This window comes from Haliotis rufescens, unplaced genomic scaffold (assembly GCF_023055435.1).
Source record: "Haliotis rufescens isolate VD_foot unplaced genomic scaffold, xgHalRufe1.0.p SCAF_28, whole genome shotgun sequence".
Classification (NCBI taxonomy): Eukaryota; Metazoa; Mollusca; class Gastropoda; order Lepetellida; family Haliotidae; genus Haliotis; species Haliotis rufescens.
In genome coordinates this window covers 2502988-2526247 of record NW_025963979.1, presented here as the reverse complement: position 1 = coordinate 2526247, position 23260 = coordinate 2502988, and the positions used below count along the sequence as shown (strand labels likewise).

General features: G+C 41.3%; 2 protein-coding genes across 5 annotated transcripts in view; one reads left to right on the top strand and one right to left on the bottom strand.

Annotated features, from left to right (window-relative positions):
- LOC124123003 (3-mercaptopyruvate sulfurtransferase-like) overlaps nucleotides 1-4089 on the bottom strand; it is a 52368-nt gene extending 48279 nt beyond the window's left edge. Inside the window, exon 1 of the mRNA XM_046486239.2 lies at nucleotides 3381-4089. Within this exon, the coding sequence (XP_046342195.1) occupies nucleotides 3381-3963 (583 nt within the window). The 5' untranslated portion in view covers nucleotides 3964-4089. The remainder of the gene's footprint in view (nucleotides 1-3380) is intronic.
- Nucleotides 4090-4310: 221 nt separating this feature from the next.
- Nucleotides 4311-23260, top strand: part of LOC124123002 (tuberin-like) — a 253029-nt gene continuing 234079 nt past the window's right edge. Inside the window, exons 1-2 of one of the 4 annotated variants that reach the window (XM_048402652.1) lie at nucleotides 4311-4386; nucleotides 4723-4851. In XM_048402652.1, coding sequence (XP_048258609.1) covers nucleotides 4723-4851 — 129 coding nt within the window. In that variant the 5' untranslated portion in view covers nucleotides 4311-4386. Of the gene's footprint in view, nucleotides 4387-4492; nucleotides 4512-4545; nucleotides 4852-23260 lie in introns of those variants that run through there. The other 3 variants (XM_048402651.1, XR_007222962.1, XM_048402653.1) reach the window with 3 other exon arrangements.

Sequence of the window (23260 nt, the reverse complement as noted above, 5' to 3'; positions counted from 1 at the left end):
CCGCGCATAACGAGTGTAACTTGAAACTAAAAATGAACTCTCAAACAATACCCATCCCCGTTGTGTTTCATAACCTTAGGGGATACGATTCACATCTCATTATGCAAGCTATCTCGAAGACCGACGGCGGTTTAACGTGCATTCCTAATAATATGGAAAAATACATATCGTTCTCGTTGACTAAACCTATACATTATAGGGACAAGGATGGGAAATCTAGAACAAAGCAAAGTAATGGGCTTAGATTCATAGACTCCGTACAGTTTCTGTTATCTTCCCTGGACAATTTAGCTAATGCGAACAATCCCGATGACTTCGCGATAACAAATAAATATACCGATAAGATAACTCGTCATTTGTTGCTGAGAAAAGGTGTATATCCTTACGAATATATGGATGATTGGTCTAGATTCGAAGAAACTGAATTACCACCCCTCGAATCATTCTATAGTAACTTAACAGAATCTAAAATAACAGATGCCGATTATGAACACGCTCTGACGGTCTGGGATAAATTAGGTTGTATGAATTTAGGCGTTTATCACAATCTGTACTTAAAAACCGATGTACTGTTACTCGCCGATATATTCGAGATATTTAGAAAGACATGTTTGAAACAATACGGCTTGGATCCGGCATGGTACTATTCCAGTCCCGGACTATCGTGGGATGCATTGTTGAAGAAGACCGGCATAGAACTAAAATTACTAACAGATTACGATATGCACTTGTTTATTGAGAAAGGATTAAGAGGTGGTATATCGATGGCAGCTAAAAGGTATTCTAAGGCTAATAATAAATTAGTGGAAGGATACGATCCTAGTAAACCCGACACGCACATATTATATCTCGACGCCAACAATTTGTACGGATGGGCTATGAGTCAACCTTTACCTACGGGTGGTTTTGAATGGGTCGATGATATCGATAATATCAATGTTATTAATATCAATGTGAATGATGTGAATAAAGGGTACATACTAGAAGTTGACTTGGAATATCCAAGTTCGTTACATAAAGATCATAACAGTTATCCGCTAGCTCCCGAAAGATTAATGGTTAATAAAGATTGGATGTCGGAATATCAACGCTCATTGATGGGAAATAGTAGGTTAGCTAACGCAGAAAAACTCGTACCAAATTTGATGGATAAGACAAAATATATAGTTCACTACAGAAATCTCCAGTTGTATCTATCGTTAGGTATGAAACTTAAGAAAATACACAGAGTTCTAAAGTTCGATCAAAGCCCTTGGATGGAACCCTATATAAGGTTGAACACAGATTTAAGAAAGATAGCTACCAGCGATTTCGAAAAGAATCTGTATAAGCTCATGAATAACTCAGTATTTGGTAAAACTATGGAGAATCTAAGGAAGCGTGTTGATGTTAAATTAGTCAGATCTAATGAGGAAGAAAGATTAAGGAAACTTATAGCCAGTTGAACTCTTTAAGAAGTTACAATCATAGGATATATGGATTAAGAATGAACAAGACATCATTATCCCCCTTAGATACAAAGAGATGGATTGATAATGATGGTGTAAATACCTATGCTTATGGTTATGGTGGTAATACCGTACTGTTGGGAACTATGAACAACTCTTCTCGTACAAATGCCCTACCCGGTCCATCTTGAAGATAATAAAGAATAGGCTCTCCTTCTTTCGTAACCAATCGACTAATGTTATACGTCTTAAGGGACCATATGGGATCGGTTGCGCGACGTAGGCCTCCGAGTTCACCGGCCTGGTATAAATATCTTACCCTTACTCTATCCAGAAGTTTTCGTTCTTTGCCTCTCCTCGGTGCTGAAGATTCGGAAGTCACGGATTTCATTTTAATAGCATCAGATGGTTTCTTCCCTATTAATCTCGTTACTTCATTATTCAGCGCTGATACAACGGTTGATAATCGTGTCACCCATTCGGTTGATCTCAATCGTTCCGATTTCATTTCGATCCCATACTGATAGCCAAAAAAACGTTCCGCTAATGTCCTGTTAAATCTTTCGAAGATAGCTTGACTGCAGTGGGCCTCTCTTTCACCACGGACTATTTCGACATCGTTCTTTGTTAACAGTTTAGTTACCGATCCCATAAACTCGCGACCGGGATCTACTTGAAATAGCTTAGGCCATTTTAGCGGTCCGCGTTTATACATGCGGCTCAGTGCATTAGCTACTTCTGTTGATTCTTTCGAGGTTAATGGCTCAGCCTCTTTGTATCGACTAGCCACATCCACTACCGTTAAAGCGTATTTATACGTTTTGCGTTTTACCTTATCGTGGGGAAGAAACAAGAGGTCAGCCTGATGAACTTCATTCGTCGTAAAAATATCAAACTTCTTCCTCGGTATATAACGCGGTGCCGGTAAATATATCTGCCACATCGCTTGTTTCTTTAACCAATCCTTGGCCACATCTTTAGATACCTTAGTCGCGATGGCTAATTTTTTTATTGCTCCTACACCTTTCCAATATCCTCGTGGGCTATAGTAAATTTTATTCATTATTAATTAATATTGATATTTCGTTTAATATAAATCCGGCTCCAGTGGAAGTGGTCCAGAACCATCATTACCTATAAAAATTTATATCATTGGCTCCAGGTGGTGGTGAGCTAGGGCCAATTTAACTTAATCTCATGACTATCGTTGAATCACATAATCATTTTGGCATAAAAAATGCCACCTGTAGTAGCAGTATAGGTATATGAATCCGGCTCCAGTGGAAGTGGTCCAGAACCATCATTACCTATACTACTCGAGTAATATGTTACATTGCATAGAGCGACTTCAAGTTGCCCAGCTGAGTTATCTATAGTATGAAGCAGTTGAATAGACTGGCCATTTGTTATTCCTGGGAGTGTAACATACATATTAAATATACAAAGATACTATATCATAACTTAAATATGAAATCAACTTACATTACGAATAAGTCAATTTTAGTAAGTGCCTCTTTTTCGTTAAATTTCCCGATATCTTTGAAAAATACAGGGTCACGGCAACCAGCGATAAAATGGTGCATGACTGGTTCCAAAATCCAATGCAATTTTGGCAAAACCAGTTAAACTTTGCCATATGATGTGCCACAACAGGATGTGGTGTATATCTTTATGCCCCAGGATTTGAACTGAATAAGTCTGTTTTATCATTTCACGTGTACTATCAGATTAGACGTATACTTAAAGAAATTAGTGCTCCATTTCCGCAGGATGGAGCATGGAATTCCCATTCCCTATACTACTCATTGATTTGTTTATTCACTCATTTGGCTTGTTCATGTCGTAGAGACATATTGAGAAGGGAGTACTTTTTATGCTTATGTGCCCAAGCTATGTATACATACCCGGTACACAATAAACAAAATGTCTTACTTTGTCTAGGTTCAGGAGATATTCCTTGGAAGCGACCAGGGGCCCTCGCATCAACTAGCTGGAATTGTTTGTCATCTATGTTTCTTTTCACATCTCCAAAAGATTTCACAAACGCAGGATTAAAGTTGGCCTTAAAACGGTTGATAGAAACCGACCGTGATTCAGATGAAGTAAGGTTGTTTTCTCTGCACCACTTTGGGAATCCTCCATCTAATACAGAAACTTTGGCATGGCCAAAAACTCGAAATGTCCACCACACACGTTGAGCAGAAAAGAGCCCAAAAAGTTCATTATTATCATACACTATAACGTGTGTATTGTTACCAATGCCGAGATCTCCAACATATGCTTCGAACTCGAATGGGCCCGGTAGCATATGTCCAAAGGGTGAACTTTTGTTAGCGCACTCATCAATGTCGAAAAACTGAGCGCCAGGGATATGTTTTTGCTCAAATTCAAGTTTCCCGTTTCTCCCTGACGTTGGGAGATGCCAAGAAGCATCAATAATTCTGATACATTTAGAGTTGGATATTATGCTATCTGCCAACCACTTTGTAGAAACTAATGCCATTACACGATCCATGATTTATACTGAGAATATTGCCGTTTCAATTAAGTGTATTATCGATGTATTCCGAAATTATAACATATCTTTTCCCGATTTACTTACATGCCTTCTCGCACAGGAGAGAGTTAACATATAGGGCCTATTTGAACAAAAACGATTTCAGAATACCATTATGGTAAACGTTTTTATTAACGTAACTTCGCATCTAGATGGATTTTATACATGATTCTAAATACTACTTAATAATTTAATTTTGGTTTTACAATAACACTCATGTTTACAACATGTTAGCCCACTCGGATATTTATTATTCCGCTGTTGGTGTTGTCTTTTGTAACATAAACTGGATTCGACGGGTGAGAGAGAGCTTCGCGGAAGGGCTATCGCTGTGAGGAGCTTGCTAACCTGCGTCGCGTGCCAACCCCAACAGCAGAACCAGTTCAGGCTGATTAGATCGCATACATCAATATACAAATATCCGAAAGCACCAAAAGTTGACACAGTACATGCCAACACTATGGACATGTCAATTTATTTCGATAAGATAATTACAAAACGATAATGTAAGATTAATACTTTCTTTTGAAATATGCGAAATGTTTTTACTTGTTAGTGGAGACCCGTCATAGTTGTCAGACCCTTCAAGACCACCACATTTATTTCAGCATCACAGGTCAAGGGAACAGGGCCAAAACTTAAACATGATTTTAGACAAGTGCACTTGTGACTAGACCTTGGGACCGACTTATACGGATATATTCTATTTCTTTAAAGATGTCGAAACCGGAATCTGACCTCAAAGAAAGATTGAGAAACCTCTTCAAATTCAGCAGAGCTCCAGCACCTTTGACAGCGCATAGAACTCAAACAAAAGATATCGTCCTCACTCCTGATGTATTGAGGGTTCGTAAATGTTTTATTTGGCTAACGAGTGCAGGCTAAAACGGCCAAGGCAACAGTGCAGTGCAGTATCGGGGCTTTTGCGCTAACACCTCATGTTAATAAAAACAACACCATTAGTTGCCTCTTATGACGAACAAAGTTGCATTTTATGGTGAGCATGGGTTGCTGAAGACCTATATTAACATGAGGTGTTATATATATATATATATATATATATATTATATATAGGCGACTAATGGTGTTATGTTTTTGCCTCATTTTTATAAACAACAACTTGAACAAGATCATACAGCTTGGGTTCCATCTTTAGTTGTTGACAAGCTTACCTAAGTGAATTCAAGAGCACGACATGTGACGTCACTCAACATAAGTTGATGTCATTACTCTGAGCCAACCGCGAAAGGCCATGTGAGGATGTGGAAGTAATTAGCATACACAACACTCCTTCCCTTTTAATGTACAACCCAATTATGAAATAAACTATTAGTGCAAACGTGAAGGAGTAACGATAAAGGTTTAATAACACAAACAGTTTTAAGATCAAAGTTTGTTAACTCTTTAAGGTTCTTTATCACACAGGAACAATTTATGTCACACTGCAACAGTTTATTTTCACATCACAGGTCCAGGCGTTATGGGGGTCGTCTCTCTCACCTGGGGTAGCGTCTCTGCTCACACTGCTCTGCTGCTGGAGTTTGAGGTCCCTCAGACTGCAACGTAGTTGATTTCTCAGCCTTGGAAATAGGTTTATCATCAGAAATCTCTGGAAAGATATCCAAAGATTTATTTTTGATTTCAGGAATAATTTTTGTTGGAATGTCATTGTTCATGACCACAGGTTGTTGAACAGTTTCATTTGATGCATTGATAAGGTGATCAATGTGCACATGAATTGAATGTCCAATTACAATTACATCCACAATGTAACTCACTGGGCCTGTTTTCTGCATTATGATTCCTGTTACCAACTTGTCATTCCCTCGGAATCTTCTTACAGCAACAAAATCACCAGGAACAAAGTGTCTTAATTTCTTCTTGCTATTTTTGTGTTGTTCTTTTTTTCTTTCCATGATATTTCTTTGTAGACTAGGTTGTAGAAGATGTAATCTAGTTTTGATTTGTCGTGACATCAGTAGCTCTGCCGGGGATCTTCCTGTCGTTGAAAGGGGTGTAGAACTGTATTTGATCAACATTCTTGTCAACTGTGTCTGTACATCATTTCCTTCCGACGTTTTGAGATTGTTTTTCAGGATTTGAGCAAACTGTTCAGCAGCACCATTGATTTGAGGATTATATGGAGGACTTCTCTTGTGTTGAATGCCATTCATTGTCATGAATCTAGAAAATTTGTCTGATGTGAACTGGGGGCAATTGTCAGATACTAGTACATCAGGTATTCAATCTTTGTTTTGTAATGGGAGACATGACAGTAGGTCAGCGTTAGCATGATCTTCAGTCCTTTAAAATTCAATGTCGTATGTGTATGCAGAGAGAAAATTAGGGCCCATCTCTGCATTCTTGCTGCAGCAAGCGTAGGAACAGCCTTCTTTGGTCCTACAATGGTTTGTAGGGGTTTGTGGTCTGTGACTAGGGTGAAATGTCTTCCATAAAGATATTCATGGAACATTTTGACTCCATAGACTAAGGCAAGTGCTTCTTTTTCAACTTGTGCATAGTTTTGTTCACTCTTTTCTAGTGTTCGTGAGGCGTATGCAAATCACAGCTCGGAGTCCGTAGTTTGAGGCATCACATGCTAGTTTCACCGGAAGTTCATTGTCGTAATGTATCAACACTTTGGCAGATATGAGAGCAGACTTAGCACTGTTGAAAGCTTTATCACATGAGGTAGTCCACTCCCAAGGAACAGCATCTTTCAGTAGATTATTCAGTGGATGAATCATTGTTGATAGGTTGCCATTAAAACGTCAGTAATATTGTAGCATTCCAAGAAATGACCTGAGTTGACTTTGATCCTTTGGAACAGGAGCATCCACCCAATTGCTTGAACTTTGTTTGTCAGAGGATGGAGTCCATTCTTGTCAATCTTGTCCAAATATTCAATGCTTTCTTGCATAAACTGAGAATTCTCAGCTTTGATTTTGATGCCATATTCTTCAAGTCGTGATAGAACTTCGTCCAACTTTCTTAAGTGATCCTTTCCCTCTTTACCTCAATATCGTCTTGAAATGTGACTGTACTTTGTAGACCATGCAGAATCGTTTTCATTGTTTCTTGAAATATTGCTGGGCAATTTGCTATTCCAAAGGGTAATCTATTGTAGAGTCCTTTGTGTGTGTTGATTACCAGTAACTTTCTAGTTAACAGAGTCACGTGATCTACCGGTGGTGGCAGCCATGAATTAGAGCTGGGACGAAAATCAGTTTATAATTGATATAATACAAATTAAGTTGGGTTTTGAGGTTGAGCAAGTGGATAAGGACACACAGAAGGCTCTTGAACAAGATGGGAGTCACTACTGAGGTGTGGAGGCAGAAAATTGGAACTTTCTGCCCGAGAAGCAAGCGAAGGTGCTCTGTGCACCCCGGTATAAGAACACCAAACGGGTTACTGGGTATGTGTACGCCCTGCAGTTCTGACACTTACGTTATTGATAGCAGCTGTAGATGTGGAGTTGAACCCAGGACCACCTAAACCCCAACAAAGTGACCAGGTACAAACTCGTCTTTCATCCAGGAATATCAGCAGCAGCATAGAATGTGAGAGATCAACGACGCTGGTAGACCTTGCCAAAACGCTGTTCTCAATACAGGACCAAATTACCTCCCTTGACAGGAAAGTGGATTTGTTTACATTCGACTTCAATCAGAAGATGAACGCACTCGAGACTGAGAACAGAGATCTTAGATTCAAACTACATCATATGAACCTGAGAATGGATAACATCGAGGCACAGTCACGACGAAATAACCTCATCGTCCATGGAATTACGGAGGAAAAGGGGGAGACATGGGCGTCTACTGAAGATAAGGTATGAAACTTTATTAACAATGTATTACAGCTTGACATGTTTGATAAGATTGGGATTGAAAGATGTCATCGACTCCCGTCGAAATGTAAATCTGGAAATCGGCCTATCATCGTGAAATTTACGGCATTTAAAGACAAAACCAACATTCTGCAAACAGCTAAAAGGGTACTAAGAGAAAGCAGTGACTACCGAATTTCAGAAGATTTCACATAACGTGTACCAGACATTAGATCTAAACTTTTTCCTCACATGAAGAAAGCGAGAGATGATGGTTCTGTTGCTTACATGAACTATGACAAGTTGATTATTGATGGTGATGTGTTTGTGTATAACCAGGAATGTGACAGTGTCCAGAAAGTGGGACAAAGGAGGAATTGGCGACCAAGGTCACCTACAGAATGGACAGTACAATCAACAATACAACATAGGATCTTGGCAGTGGTCCCAATTACAGAAAAGCACAAAATGACTCTTACAATGTTAAGGATGGTAAATTCACAAAACCAGTGTACACAATATGTTCTTGGAATATCCATGGACTTTTATCAAAGTTGATGTATCCTGATTTTATTTCATTTTGTTCACAATTTGATGTGCTCTGCTTCACTGAAACTTGGTGTGTTGATGAAAATAAACTATACTCATTATTTGATTCTCATGATTGCTTTGTGAGTCCCCCATCAAGATTATCAGGGTATGGGCGTTACTCAGGAGGTGTAGCTGTATACATAAGTCATAACATCACTGCCCAATTTAGTAGGATATACACATACTGGACAAATTGTGTTTTCTTTAATATGCTTGATACTGAGAGAAATTCCCACTTATACTTGGTTTTGTGTATGTTCATCCAAATATGTCACAATTGTATACGACCCGTGAAGATTCTGGGGTAGAATAGGTCTTCAGCAACCCATGCTTGCCGTAAAAGGTGACTATGCTTGTCGTAAAAGGCGACTAACAGGATCGGGTGGTCAGGCTCGCTGACTTGGTTGAAGCATGTCATCGATCCCAATTGCATGGATCGATGCTAATGATATCAATCACTGGATTGTCTGGTCCAGACTCGGATTATTTACAGACCGCCGTCATATAGCTGGAATATCGCTGAGTGCGGCGTTAAACAATTAACCAACCAACCAACCACAATTGTATACTGACTCAGATGATAATGGCATTGATATAATCGAGAAACAATTATTACATATAAATTATGATTATGGTGATGAGTGTAAATACATATGATGTGGGGACTTAAATGCGAGAGTAGGACATGGAGAGGATTTTATTCGAGATGACAGTACAAATTACCTCCCTCTTCCTGAAGATTATACTAGCGACTCATTTAACCTTCCAAGGGATGTTTGTGATAAAGATGTAAATACTTATGGAATTTGTCTACTTGAATAATGCAAGTTATTTGGTATTCATATTGTTAATGGTAGAATGAAGTCTGACATTCCAAGCAATTTCACTTTTGTCTCGCATCTAGGCACAAGTGTTGTAGACTATTTCCTTGTGTCAACAGACATATTCCCCAAACTAGTAGATCTCAAAGTGTGTTCAAGAACAGAATCAGACCACATGCCTCTGATCTGTACTATATCTCACATGTTTGATAATGTGATTACTAATACTGACCATATAACAACAGTATCACCTATTCCTAGATACAAATTAAGCAATCAACATGCTTTGAAATATAAACAATTACTACAGTCTACTGATATATTTGAAGAATTTTACATAGCTTTACAAACAGATGTAAATACTGCAGTCAAGACATTGGGAGATATACTGATCCACATTGCTTGTTCTTCTGGAGGTTTTTGTACATTATTTAACAATAAATCCAGAAGTCAACCAATTTGGTTTGACCATGAATGTACTCAACTGAAAAAGGAAAAATATAGGCATCTTAATTTATTTAAGCAGTTTAAATGTAATGAAAATTTGCAAAAATATGTTACAGCCAAAAGAAAATTCAAAATATGCTGTGGTCAGAAAAAGAAACAATTTGATGGTAAAATAGTTGAAGATTTGAAAGATGCTGCAAAACATGGTAATTGTAAAACATTTTGGAACACCCTTAAACGGGTTTTATGTAGCAAACACTCTAAATGTGCAATATCTCCTGATGCTCTTCAGTTATATTTTAAAGATTTGTTAAAACTCTAACAAAACAGAAGTGAATGAAGATTTTAATGTACTTGTAAATGAATTCATTGACAGTCACTCTTGTGATAATTGTGATAGCTTACCCATTACAGATGAGTTGTTATCAGACATTATTACTGATGAAGAAGTAGCTGAGGCGTTAAAAAGATTAAAACTCCGGAAATCTCCTGGTGAAGATGGAATCCCTCCAGAATTTTTAAACTTTCAGAAACAATTCTTATTAAATACTTGAGACCTTTATTTAATAAAATATTAGATACCGGTATATTTCCTGAAGCATGGAACATTGGACTTATAATACCTATACATAAATCTGGTGTTACCTCTGACCCCAACAGTTATAGAGGAATATCCCTGCTAAATGCTACTGGGAAATTATTCACATCAATACTTGAAAAAAGACTACAATCATGGATGGATATAAACGATTTAATACATGAAGCACAATCTGGATTCAGATCCAACTATTCAGTAACAGACAACAATTTCACACTCCAGGCCCTTTGTACTAAATATTTAACAAAGCGAGGGGGGCGATTTTATTGTGCTTTCATTGATTTCAAGAAAGCCTTTGAGTTTGTGGATAGGAAAACATTATTATATATGCTGTTACAAAAAGGTTGCCATGGCAAGTTGTATAATGTCTTAGCTAGTATGTATTCTGCTGTTAAGGCTTGTGTAAAAACAGACAAAGGCAGAACAGATTTGTTTACAACTAGCTCCAGTGTAAGACAAGGCTGTATCTTAAGCCCACTTCTAATTATCTTCTTTATTAATGAGCTTGTAACTGACATTTATTAAACGTGCTGTCATGGTGTGTTTGTTTCAGAAAGTATTGAAGATATTATGCTTCTACTTTTTGCTGACGATGTGACCATGTTCTCATATACAGTTATTGGTCTACAAAGACAATTAGATATCTTAAGAAAATTTTGCATTACCTGGGGCCTAAGTGGGAATCTTGATAAAACAAAAATAATTGTATTCCGAAATGGTGGTATTATATGAGAAAAAGAAAAATGGTTCTATGGTTCTATAAAGGTAAAACTTGTCACCAACTACAAGTATCTTGGAGTAATTTTCTCCTCAAGGCTAATCTGGTCAATGGCCTGTAAAAGCCTAGCATCACAGGCTTCTAAAGCCACTAGAGCCATTTATCATGCTTTCAAAAGAAATCGCTATATAACATTCAAAACAGCTTGTACAATGTTTGATTGTAAGATTGCTCCTATATTACTTTATGGGGCTGAAATTTGGGGGGCAAAATATTATGAATGTATAGAAAAAGTACATACGTCCTATTTTTAAAATTATCTTTGTATCGGAAAATATGCCTCTAATAAAGCTATTCTTGGTGAAACTGGGCGATTAAATATGTTCATGTTTAGCAAAATAAGGGTACTTAAATACTGGTTGAGATTGCTACGTATGAATCCATGTCAATATCCAAAACAATGTTACAATCTACTTAAACAGTTAGATGATAATGATAAACACACCTGGGTGTCTTATGTAAGATATATTTTGTTTTCTTCAGGCTTTTCATTTGTATGGATCTCTCAACATATTGGCGATGAAAATCTATTTTTACTAAAAATAAAACAAAGGCTGATTGATATGTATTCTCAAGAGTGGCATGACTCTATTTCTTCATCAAAATATCTGTCACATTATGCAAATTTGAAATCACTTTTACAGCCAGAATTTTACATCAGTAATCTCACGAATAAATCACTCAGGAGAGCATATTGTAAATTCAGAATATCGCTACACGGTTTTAAGATTCACATGCTACGAAAGTTAAAACATACAAATGAAGTCTTGAGTCCATATCTATGTACCCACTGTAAAGGGAGGCAAATAGAGGATGAATTTCATGTTTTGTTTATATGTTCAAAATATTCTTCTGTCAGAAACCACTATTTGCCTTGGTTATCCATTGTCCATCATGATAATCACAGTTTATGTAATCTACTCCACTCCAAAAATATCAACATTGTAAAGACTTTGGCCTTATACTTAATGTATTTAATGTGAAATAAGACTACTTGTATTTATTTTCCTGACACCACGTGACGCAGCAATTATTGTAATTGTAATCTAGGCCACATGGCCCAAAATACTGAATAAAGAATCTTGAATCTTGAACTTTCCAGTTTCTTCATCAACTTTCAACTGGTGAAAAGCTTTAGTCAAGTCAACCTTGCTGAACACAGTACTTCCAGCAAATGTTGCAAACAGGTCAGCTGGCTTTGGCAGGGGGTATTTATCTACTTCAATATTTGGATTGACTGTTACTTTTACAGTAACAGTCCCCACAGATTCTAACTTCATTTGACTTTTTAGGTACAACTACAATTGGTGTAGCCCATTCACTTGTTGTAACTTTGGATATCACCTTTCTTCTTCTTATTTATCCAGTTCTTCTTCTCTTCAACTTTAGCTCAGGTCTTGCCTTCATGAACTTTGGTTTCGTATTTGGTTTCTGTAGTGGTATGCACAAAGGGAGACAACTAGAGTTGTCATGATGTAGCCCTCACGAATAAGTGTCTCAAACACACTCCTGCATCCGTCCTGATTTTGAAGGAATAACTAACGTAACATGGTGTCAGAAGTGGGATTGTGTCACAACAGGACCTAACGGTCCTAGACTTCCAACATTGTTTACAACTCGTTTCACTCGGCGTCTGGCATTCTCTTTGAAGTGCTCTCCCACCACGCATTTGTATAAACTGTTTACTGTTGACTGAGTTATAATGAATAATTTGAAACCGCCTTGTGAACTTGAATTGACTAGAAATATTGCTGAAAACTTCAGAACATTTAAACAAGAATTTGAAATTTATTCAGTTGCTACCGCATTGGATAAGAAACCTGAGAAAATTCAAGCTAATACATTTCTACATGTTATTAGAAAAGAAGCCAGACAAGTGTGTAATACGTTTGAATTTGAAAACGAGACAGATCATGAATCAGTCAGAATTCTTCGCCAGAAATTCACGGATTAATGTTATCCAAGAAAGAACATTACATATGAAAGATTTGTGTTTGGAAGTTGAAACCAGGCTCCAGGAGAGAAATTTGATACTTTCTACACTGAGCTACATGCTAAATCTCTACAAGAAGAAACTCCTGCTGCTGTTGGCTATCTCAAAAAGAAGACTACAGGCCATTCCCAAGGTCACAAGTCAAAGGCAACCAATAGAGATAAGCCCTCTCGTCAACCGCCTAGTCATGCTCGCCAGGCTCCTAACCGGAATGATAGGCGACGAAATGACAGCTGTTCATATTGTGGCAAAGACGCACATGACAGAAGAGCCTGTCCAGCTAGGAATGCTATCTGCAACTCGTGCAAGAAGTATGGACACTACTCATCAGTGTGCAGTTCAAACCGAAGAGAAAACCACTTTGTTGATATACTCATGGACAAAACAAAGGTCACAGTCAAAGTGGATACAGGTGCTGACGTGAACGTTGTATCTGAACAAGTATATAACAAGTACTTCCCCGACAAACCTCTAATGCAAACCAAGAGGATCCTTCATGGAATCCAGAGTGAACTTGACGTTCTTGGTTACTTCAGTGTCCAGCTCGAGTGGTGAGACAAGACCTTAGAGGACAAGGTGTATGTTCTCTCTGGAGAGACACACTCACTTCTCAGCTGCAATGCAAGTGAACAGCTGGTTCTAGTGAAGTTTTGTAGCAGTATCACAACTGAAGAGGTGAAGTCTTAAGTTCCCAGAACTCTTCCGAGGTGTAGGCGAAATGAAGGGCGAGTACAACATCAAACTAGGTGAAGGTGCCATACCTTACGCAGTCACCACACCAAGGCGTGTTCCAACTCCAGTTCTTCCTAAGGTCAAGGAAAATCTGCAGAAATTGGAAGAATTGGGTGTCATTACGAAAGTCGATGTGTCTACAGACTGTTGTGCTCCTATGGTAGTAGTGCCTAAGCCTCGAGGGGATGTCAGGATATGTGTGGACTTACGTCGTTTGAATCAGTCTGTGCAACGGGAACATCACATGCTTCGCACAGTGGATCACACTCAAGGTCAGTTAGCTGGGGTTAAGATCTTTTTGAAGATAGACGCAAACTCAGGATTTCATCAAGTGAAGCTGACTCAGAGATCCGCACTGTTGACAACCTTCATGACTCCTTTCGGGAGATATTGCTATAGAAGGCTCCCATTCGGAATAACTTCCGCTCTCCAGAATACTACCAGAAGCAAGTGATGAAAACTCTAGATGGTTTAGATGGAACAGCTGGCATCATGGATGATGTGATAATATATGGTGCTCCTGGAGAGGAGCATGATAAACGTTTAAAGAACACTCTGACAGCTTTTCGTGAAGCTGGCATCACACTCAACCAGGATAAGTGTGAATTTAGAAAGTCACAGATCCAGTTCCTAGGACAAACTTTGAGTGCCAAGGGAATCAAAGTCAGTGAAGACAAAGTCTCAGCAATAAAAGACATGCCAGAACCTAAGAATGTAGGCGATGTCAGACCCTTTCTTGGAATGGTCAGTCAGCTTGGAAAGTTGTGGTCAATCTTGCTGATATGACAAAGCCACTCAGAGATCTTCTCAACAAGAAATCTGTCTGGACATGGGATAAGCCTCAACAAGAATCATTCTCTCAGATCAAGCAAGCTCTCAGCAGCAGTCCAGTGCTAGCACTCTTCAATCCGAACTTACCAACCAAGGTTACAGCTGATGCATCTTCATTTGGTCTTGGTGCAATCCTCACTCAGAAGACTACAAGTGGCTGGAGACCAGTCATATATGCATCAAGGTCCCTCTCTGAAACCGAATCACGCTATGAGCAGATAGAAAAGGAAGCATTGGAGCTGACTTGGGAGTGTGAAAGATTTCAGGACTTTCTTGTTGGTATAGACTTTCTTCTCGAAACAGATCACAAACCTCTCGTCCCTCTGCTAGGTCTGAAGGATCTTGATCAACTTCCTCCGAGGATTCAGGATGAGACTAATGAGGTTCTCCTATACGGTTGAACATGTGCCTGGTCGTGATCTCTATACAGCTGATGCTCTATCTCAAGCTCCAGTAGCATCTCAATCTAGTTCAGACAAGACTCTTGAAGCAGATGGACAAGTGTATGTTGAACACATTCTCCACTCGTTTCCAGCTTCAGATAGGAGACTGGAAGAAATCAGACTTCATCAGAAAGAGGATGACATCTGCAGGGAGATCACTCGATATTGTCTGGAAGGATGGCCTGAAAAACACATGATCAAAGGCATTGCTAAACACTATTGGCCCTATCAAGCTGAACTTACCATTCAAGATGATCTCTTGCTTTGTGGTGAAAGGCTTGTGATTCCTGAAACACTAAGGCCAACCATCCTGGAAAAGATTCATAATGGACATCAAGGCATCATAAAGACCCATGAACGTGCAAAGCAATGTGTTTGGTGGCCAAATTTAAGCAAACAGATCGCTGAATTTGTGTCTAAGTGTCATGTGTGCTGTAATAAAATGGACTACCACCCTGAACCATTGATAACTTCTTAAACTCCTGAAAGACCTTGGCAAAAAGTTGCCTCAGATCTCTTCGAGTATAAAAAGAACCAGTATGTTCTCGTGGTGGCCTATTACTCCCGTGTCATAGAAATTGTCCGACTGTCGAGTACATCTTCAAAAGAAGTAATCTACTCGCTCAAAAGTATCTTTGCAAGACATGGTGTGCCAGAGACTCTAGTTTCTGACAATGGTCCTCAGTACAGTGCTTCAGAGTTTGACAACTTCAGATGAGACTATGGTTTCTCTCATGTTACCAGCAGTCCTAGACATGCATCTGGGAATGGAGAAGCTGCACGTGCTGTGCGCACTATAAAGACTGTGGCATTCAGCAGAAGATCCATATTCAACTCTTCTCAGCTACCGATCAACCCAACTCAGTTGTGGTTACAGCCCAGCTGAACTGCTGATGTCATGGAAACTGCGCACAAAACATCAACAGCATAAGCAGGAATATAACTTCAATTGTCGCCATGCTGTGCGCTCACTTCCTGTTCTCCAAAGGGGAGATAATACATGGGGTACCAGACAGGAAAGAAACAGGTACTGTGCTCAAACAGCTAAGTCCTCGGTCTTACCTCGTAAAGACTGACGATGGAACCTATAGGCTGAATAGATGTGACATTAACTTGTTACCAAATGTTCCTGAAAAGCAAGTTCCTAATGTGCCTGAAAAAGAACACTCACCTGAACTAAATCCTCAACCATGTCTGAAACAAACAAATGACTCCCAAGTTTACATAACATGATCTGGCAGAGTCTCAAGAAAGCCAGATAGACACTAAGACTTTCTCTCATTTAATGTTTGACAAGTGAATCATTATTCATTGTGTATGGTTGAGATTTTTATTATTCTGTAACCCTAAGGTCATGGGTATGCTAAAGCTCTGTTCACAATGTTGTGTGAGTGAGTCTTGATTTGTTTTGTTTATATGCATTATAATGTTTCATTGTTCAGGCACAGTTGAAAGTTAACAGTATTGTTAACTTGCTTTCTCCTGGAAAGCTAGGACAACTAGAATTGTCATGATGTAGCCCTCACCAATAAACGTGTCTCAAACACACTCCTGCCTCCGTCCTGATTTTAAAGGAACATAATGAACATAACTAACATAACAGTTTCAGTACAATTCTTGCCTCAATGTTCTTAATGGTTCCTAACTTGCTTTCAAATAGTGATGAATGTTTCTTGTGTATGCTGGACAGTTCATCGTTTGAGTTGTTTGACACTAGATTTACTTGAAAAAGAGATCCCAAGTCTAGTTTCAATGCTTGTATCCATTTCCGGCCAAGAATTAATGGGGTACCTTGTACATCAGCTGCATGCAATGACAAGATCTGAACGTTTCCATCGCTGTCACATCCAACTTCAAAGTCGGCAATTTCCAGCAAAGGAATTGTTTCTGAGGAATGTCTTGAAAACTGTTGATGTTGGTTTTAATTTGAAGCCCATTTCTTGTGTCCCCCGCCGTGATAGTGCTGGAATATTGCTAAAAGCGGCTTAAAATCATACTCACTCACTCACTCATCCCAGGCCAGGCCAGTAAATACATTCCCTTGAATGTGTCAGAGACATCCTCTTGCTCCAATGTGTGAAGAGTGAAGATGCACTAACAAGACTCTTCTCACGTTAGTGAGGAATGTCTTGAAAACTGTTGATATTGGTTTTAATTTGACATCAGCCAGCATCTCTTCATATTCTTTTCGTGGAATATTTGTTGCTCCAGAACCAGTGTCGATTTCCATGCAGATTCGTTTTCCATTCACAATAACGTTCACTTTTACAGCTTTGCATTTTGATGAAGTGTTGTGAAACATTCCAAGGACATTTTTACTATCGTGGTAATCGTAGTATTTTTCATGGCATTCCGCTTCATCAATATGTTTCATGCTATTCTTGTTTGGTGATCTACATTCTGACATTAAAAGTCCTGTCTTACCACATGAATGGCATTGGAAAGTTTTGTACCTACACTGATCTGAGGTATGATTGGAATATCATGATTGACTTAATTACTCTAAGCCAACCGCGAAAGGCCACGTGAGGATGTGGAAGTAATTAGCATACACAACAAACGGGATCGGGTGGTCAGCCTCGCTGACTTGGTTGATGCATGTCATTTAGGGGACTTTGTTGACAACAAGGGAGAATCCCCTTGAATCCTCGGTTTTGATTGGATGATGCTTACATTAACCTTTCACCTTGCAAAATCCATCTGCGTGGGTAAAAGTGTATGTACAATCATGTAATTTAGAATACAGCAAATATGTGTATGTATTATTTTTGCAACAATTAAGTTCAGTTCATATACTCAAAACAGCAACGACCCTTATTTTTCAGGCGAATTTCAAATAATACAACAATAACCACTTCCTTGTCTCCCATGTTGCCAACAGACGCCAGTGGGGCCGCTGGTGATGTGTCATGATGAGTTGAAATGAAATCAAGCCAAAGTCAACATGAGACCTCATGATAGATTTGGCAGTGGATCAGTTATGCTGGTAGTAGTGAGACTACTTGTCACATCTCCCTTTCAATAACAAATTTAAGTCTGCATGGAATGTAGGGAGTATTGATGGATGACTGAAGTCATAAGTAACAAGGATCGTGTGGCAAATATTTTGACTGTATGTCACTGTTGTTTACTTTGACTTGCTCAAGAGTCAATCTTCATGGCACTCATGTGAAGCACAGTGGGGAAGATTATGAACACCCTCACATCTCTGGTGACTGTCCAACATAACAATGTCGAGTTCAACAGTAACTTTACACTGAGAAACATTAACTTTAACTGAGAATGGACAACGGAAAAGACTGAAAGTCGGTTAGTCAACCCACTTAAATGGAGTTACCTTTAAGTTTAATTGCTAACATGTTTAACTTAGTTTGAACACTTTAGCTTGATACAGCCTATTCTGAGTAGTCCTTGAGAACACGCTACTGGGGTTTATGGGCTTGGGACCCATGTTCTGGCTGTGACTTCGAGGGTGTGTGTGCAGGACTGTATTGCACACCTCTGGAAGGTACGATTACACTTGTCGTCTCAGGTGAGCTGGTGTCTGTCAGCTTTGGAGATTTCCTTGTAACCTCGAGTGTTGCACTACTTGGAGATTCAGATGTAATAACCTCGTAAGAACAGGGTCTGTCTTTGGTTGGTCCCAAGACTTCTGCTTTCTGCCACAGTTTGTCGACAATAGTTTTGGGTGAGATGCTCACACATCACCTCTGCAGAAAAGAAAGCTGTTTAGTTCCCTGGTTGTAGTATTGAGCTGCCTTGTGCGAGAGGTTTTTCATCTTTTCAGTGGTTCCTGAAACAGTCTCCAGAATCAGCAGATTTTCAGACAAAGGTAGCAATGTTCATGTTCGCCTGCTCTTGAGCCTTTGAGCAGAAAGTGATTTGAGACCCTGTGTCGGTGTGTTGCAAAAGTTCAGTATGGCCAAGTAAGGGTCACTCTTGGCCTGTTTGGCTTTCTTCAGTAATTGTTTTGCAGTTTTCACTGGCTGTTCTGTCTTTCCGTTGCTCTGAGGTTAGGCTGGAGACGATGTTACATGATTAAAGCCCCAGTCATGAGCTAATTTCTTGAATTCCTCTGCTGAGAACTGTGGACCGTTCTCAGATATGCAAGTGTCTGGTATGCCATGTCGTGCATACTGTCCCTTTAGCTTGTTCACTACTGTGGCTGAATGGTATCTGCAAGGTAATCAATTTCCCAATAGTTCGAGAAGTAATCTACTGTGATTAGGTAGTTGTTGCCATTTAGTATGAACAAGTCTGCTCCAACTTTAAGCCTGGGGCGGTCTGCTACTGAGTGTGACAACATGGCTTCCTTAGCTTGCTCCCTGCCACTTCTACAGCAGATGTCACATTTTGCGACATAATCTTTGACTGCCCTGTTCATCCCATGCCGGGGCGGTCAGGTAGCCTATTGGTTAAAGCGTTCGCTCGTCACGCCGAAGACCTGGGTTCGATTCCTGACATTGGTACAATGTGTGAAGCCCATTTCTGGTGTCCCCCGCCGTGATAGTACTGGAATATTGCTAAAAGCGGCTTAAAATCATACTCACTCACTCACTCACTCATCCCAGGCCAGTAAATACATTCCCTTGAATGTGTCAGAGACATCCTCTTGCTCCAATGTGTGAAGAGTGAAGATGCACTAACAAGTCTCTTCTCACGGCTTGGGGAATCACCACTCTTTGACCTTGGTAGATAATGCCATCTTTTCAACTCATCTCGACAGTGGAAGTATGGTCTTAATTTGTGGCGTGAGGAATACATTTATCTTTCAACTGATCCAGCCAGCCCTTCCAAATGATGTCATACAGTTGTATGCGTCCAACTTAACTTTCTCCTGTATCTCTTCCATTCTTGGTTTAGCAATTGGGACGCTGTCGTTGATGAATTCCTGGTCCATTCCTGTATCTGTGACTTCCGGCAGTGGTGCTCAGCTTAATGTGTCGGCTCACAGCATCTGTTTTCCAGGCCTGTAGGCAAGTTGTATGTCATACTGTTACAGTCTTAGAACCATTCTCTGCAGACGCTCGTGTGCACTGTGTAGTGGCTTCTAACTATAGTCTCGAGTGGCTTGTGGTCAGATTGAACACATCAATTGGCCTTTCCTGTCGTGTATTGGTTGAACTTTTCCAGCCCATATACAACTGCCAACAACTCCATCTCGATTTGGGCATACATGGTTTCGGCGTCTGTCAATGCCCTACTGGCATAGGCCACAGGTTGGCCATCTTGGAGAAGAGCTGACCCCGAAAATGACACAGATACATCACACTGAATCGTGACCTGACTATTTGTGTCGAAGAGCACTGGATGCTTGCTGACGAACCTCTTGATATCATCATCGATTGTGTCATCATAAATTCTTTTCCCAGTGCCATTGAACATCCTTCAGTCAGCTACCTTAGCGGTTCACAGGCACTGCTTAGATGTGGGAGGAACTTGCTTAGATAGTTCACAAATCCTCACCTCGAGCAGCACAACATCCACAGAATTCCATAGATCTTTCCATGGAGCCCAGACCTTTCCCCCACTGAACATGTCCGGGACATGGTAGGGAGACAGGAGCGTCAACATCACAGGCCGCTGACCATGATGGCTGAACTTGGCCAGGCGCTGCAAAAGGAGTAGGACAGATTCCCTTAAATCGCCGTTGGGAGACAAAGAATGAATAGTTTTTACTTATCTTGCATTACTCCTTAATGCATATTACTGCTTGTTCTTGACAGAGAAAAGAGCTCTGTGAGGGTCCTTGCTTGAAGAAGTTGCCCCAACTAGCTGAGAGGCCAGCCCATCACGCAGCTCCAACGTGACCAAAGGAAGTGACGTCACAGATCATCACATTACTCTTGTCACTTGATGAGAGAAGCCATCTTGAATATTTTGCGTAGCCAGCCGTTGGAATGAACTGGTTTGCGTTCCATATTCTTTGCTTGGTACCCCACGATTGGCGTATCATCGCACGTATTGTTTGTTTGTTGTATGTTGTCTTACGTTTGTCGTAATATTTGTTTCATAAACCCACACAGTGGGATAAAAAAATTATAGCATACATAATCGGGCGGGGACGCATTGTGATTTTACACTGCTTCGTTGCAGATATCATGCCAAGGTCACCGATGTAAAGACTGTTTACTGCTTTTACCCACAGCTTTCAGACAGTACCTCTTGGTGTGTAATAAACGCAGAACACAGCAGGCCAGGAAACACCGGCACACGATGTCAGACCACTCCGAGGTTTCGCCTTCCAGATCGGCCATCTCGGATGACCCGACCTCAACTGCTACCTTGATGTCGGACCCCATGGTTGAAGTCTCTACCCAGAGCACTCTGACAAGCACGACAGCGTCTATCTTTACAGCGATGATCTCTGTGACGCCCGGCGTGGCGCTCACGTACTAGACAGCGCCTATACCATCCTTCGGACAGACGCTCGATCTCCCACAGGCGCCCCCGCCTACGGCACAGACGCTCGGTCTCCTTCAGGCGCCCCCTCCTCCAGTACTTTCAGTACTTACAGGCGAGACAGCCATCAACGCCAGCGCCTTTACAGACGCCTCTACAAGTGCCTCCCATAGTGCCTCTGCAAACGCCTCCTTTAGCGGCCTTTCAGATGGCGCCTATCTGCACGGCGTCCATACAGACACCCGCGCCCTTGCCAAGTACGTCCTCAAGGCGGAGTGACAGCAGATCTTCTAGACAAGGTCATAGATCTAGGAGCCGCTCCCCGGTTAGCAGGCGCTCCAGTGGATATTGATCCGACTCCTCGGAGGGCGCCTTCATCCCTTGTTATGACGACACCCCTATGGACAGTGGATCCCATCTTGGTTTTGACCAGGTCGCAGACTGGTTGGCAGACAGATTGGAGGCTATTGCTCCCTCGCCCTGCCTAGTCGTCGATAGCAAGACGGTCATTCGTGCGGACCCCACTTCGATCCCTCCTGATCCACTGATCAGAGACATGATCTCAGCTCTGGACGAGGACTTCAGTAAGCTGTCACTGACTCCGTCCTTCAGGGCCCCACGTTATAAACAAGATGCCTTCCCAGTCAACTCTCTTCAAGTTGCGGACCACGATCACTCCTTAGATGAGGACATGCACCACATGACGGGATCGAACCGCTCCACCTCAGTCCGAATCTCCGACAACAAACTCGCCAACGTGGAGACCGAGATTCGCCACTCACTCAAACCCCTCTCACTGATGGCGTCGTCCTCCAGGGCCATACTGCAGGACTTAGCGGAGGACAACCCCAATAGGATTGACCATCTAACTACCGTCGTATCCTGCCTCCAACAACAGGTGGAACAGATGCGCTCCCACATGCGCGCAGAGTTCAAGAGAGACCTTTTGCATCAACCCTGGTCCGGTGCTGACCTCTTTAATGGACAGATTCGCCTGTGATGAGACGGCTCTCAAGGCCCTTGCCAGGGTGTCACGGCCAGACTTTGCTAAGGCGTCCCAGGCAGGCTCATACCAACCACTTTGCAACTCTCTCCGGGCTCGAGGGCGGGGTGCCACCTCAACCTCTCGAGGCAGAGGCAAGGGGAAAGGAAAGTCTTCAGGCTCATACCAGCCCCGTCGCGGCTACCCCAAGAGGGGTAACGCCAGCCGCAGGGACCTCCAGTGAACCACCGGACAGGCACGACTGGGACCTCCCGACCCCAGTCGTCCAAGTTGTCGACTCCCCAGTAGGTGGGAGACTGACTCACTTCTGGCGGAATTGGGAGATCCTGGGGGACCCATACGTCTCCAACATCATCCAACACGGGTACAAGCTGACGCTTGTAGACGACCCGCCACTGACATCATCACTCATAGTGGACGCATACCCCCCAACCCAACAGCAGCTTCTGAGCCGGAACATCACGGCGCTGCTATACAAGAAAGCTATAGAGGTTGTACACGCCCCAGCCATAACACCGGGCTCCTATTCACCTGTCTTCCTGGTCCCCTAGAAGGACTCGGACTGCACAGGATGATCCACAACCTCACCGCCTTCAACTAACTCTACCTGGCGCGTCCACCTTACTTCAGGATGACCACGCTCAGGCTACTGCGATCCTGGATCCAGGCGCAGGAGGCGCTCATCAGCCTGGACATCGAGGACGCCTCCCTATACATCCGGACGACCAGATAATGGGAGTCCATTATCAATGGGCGGTCCTCCAGTTTGGAATTTCTTCGACCC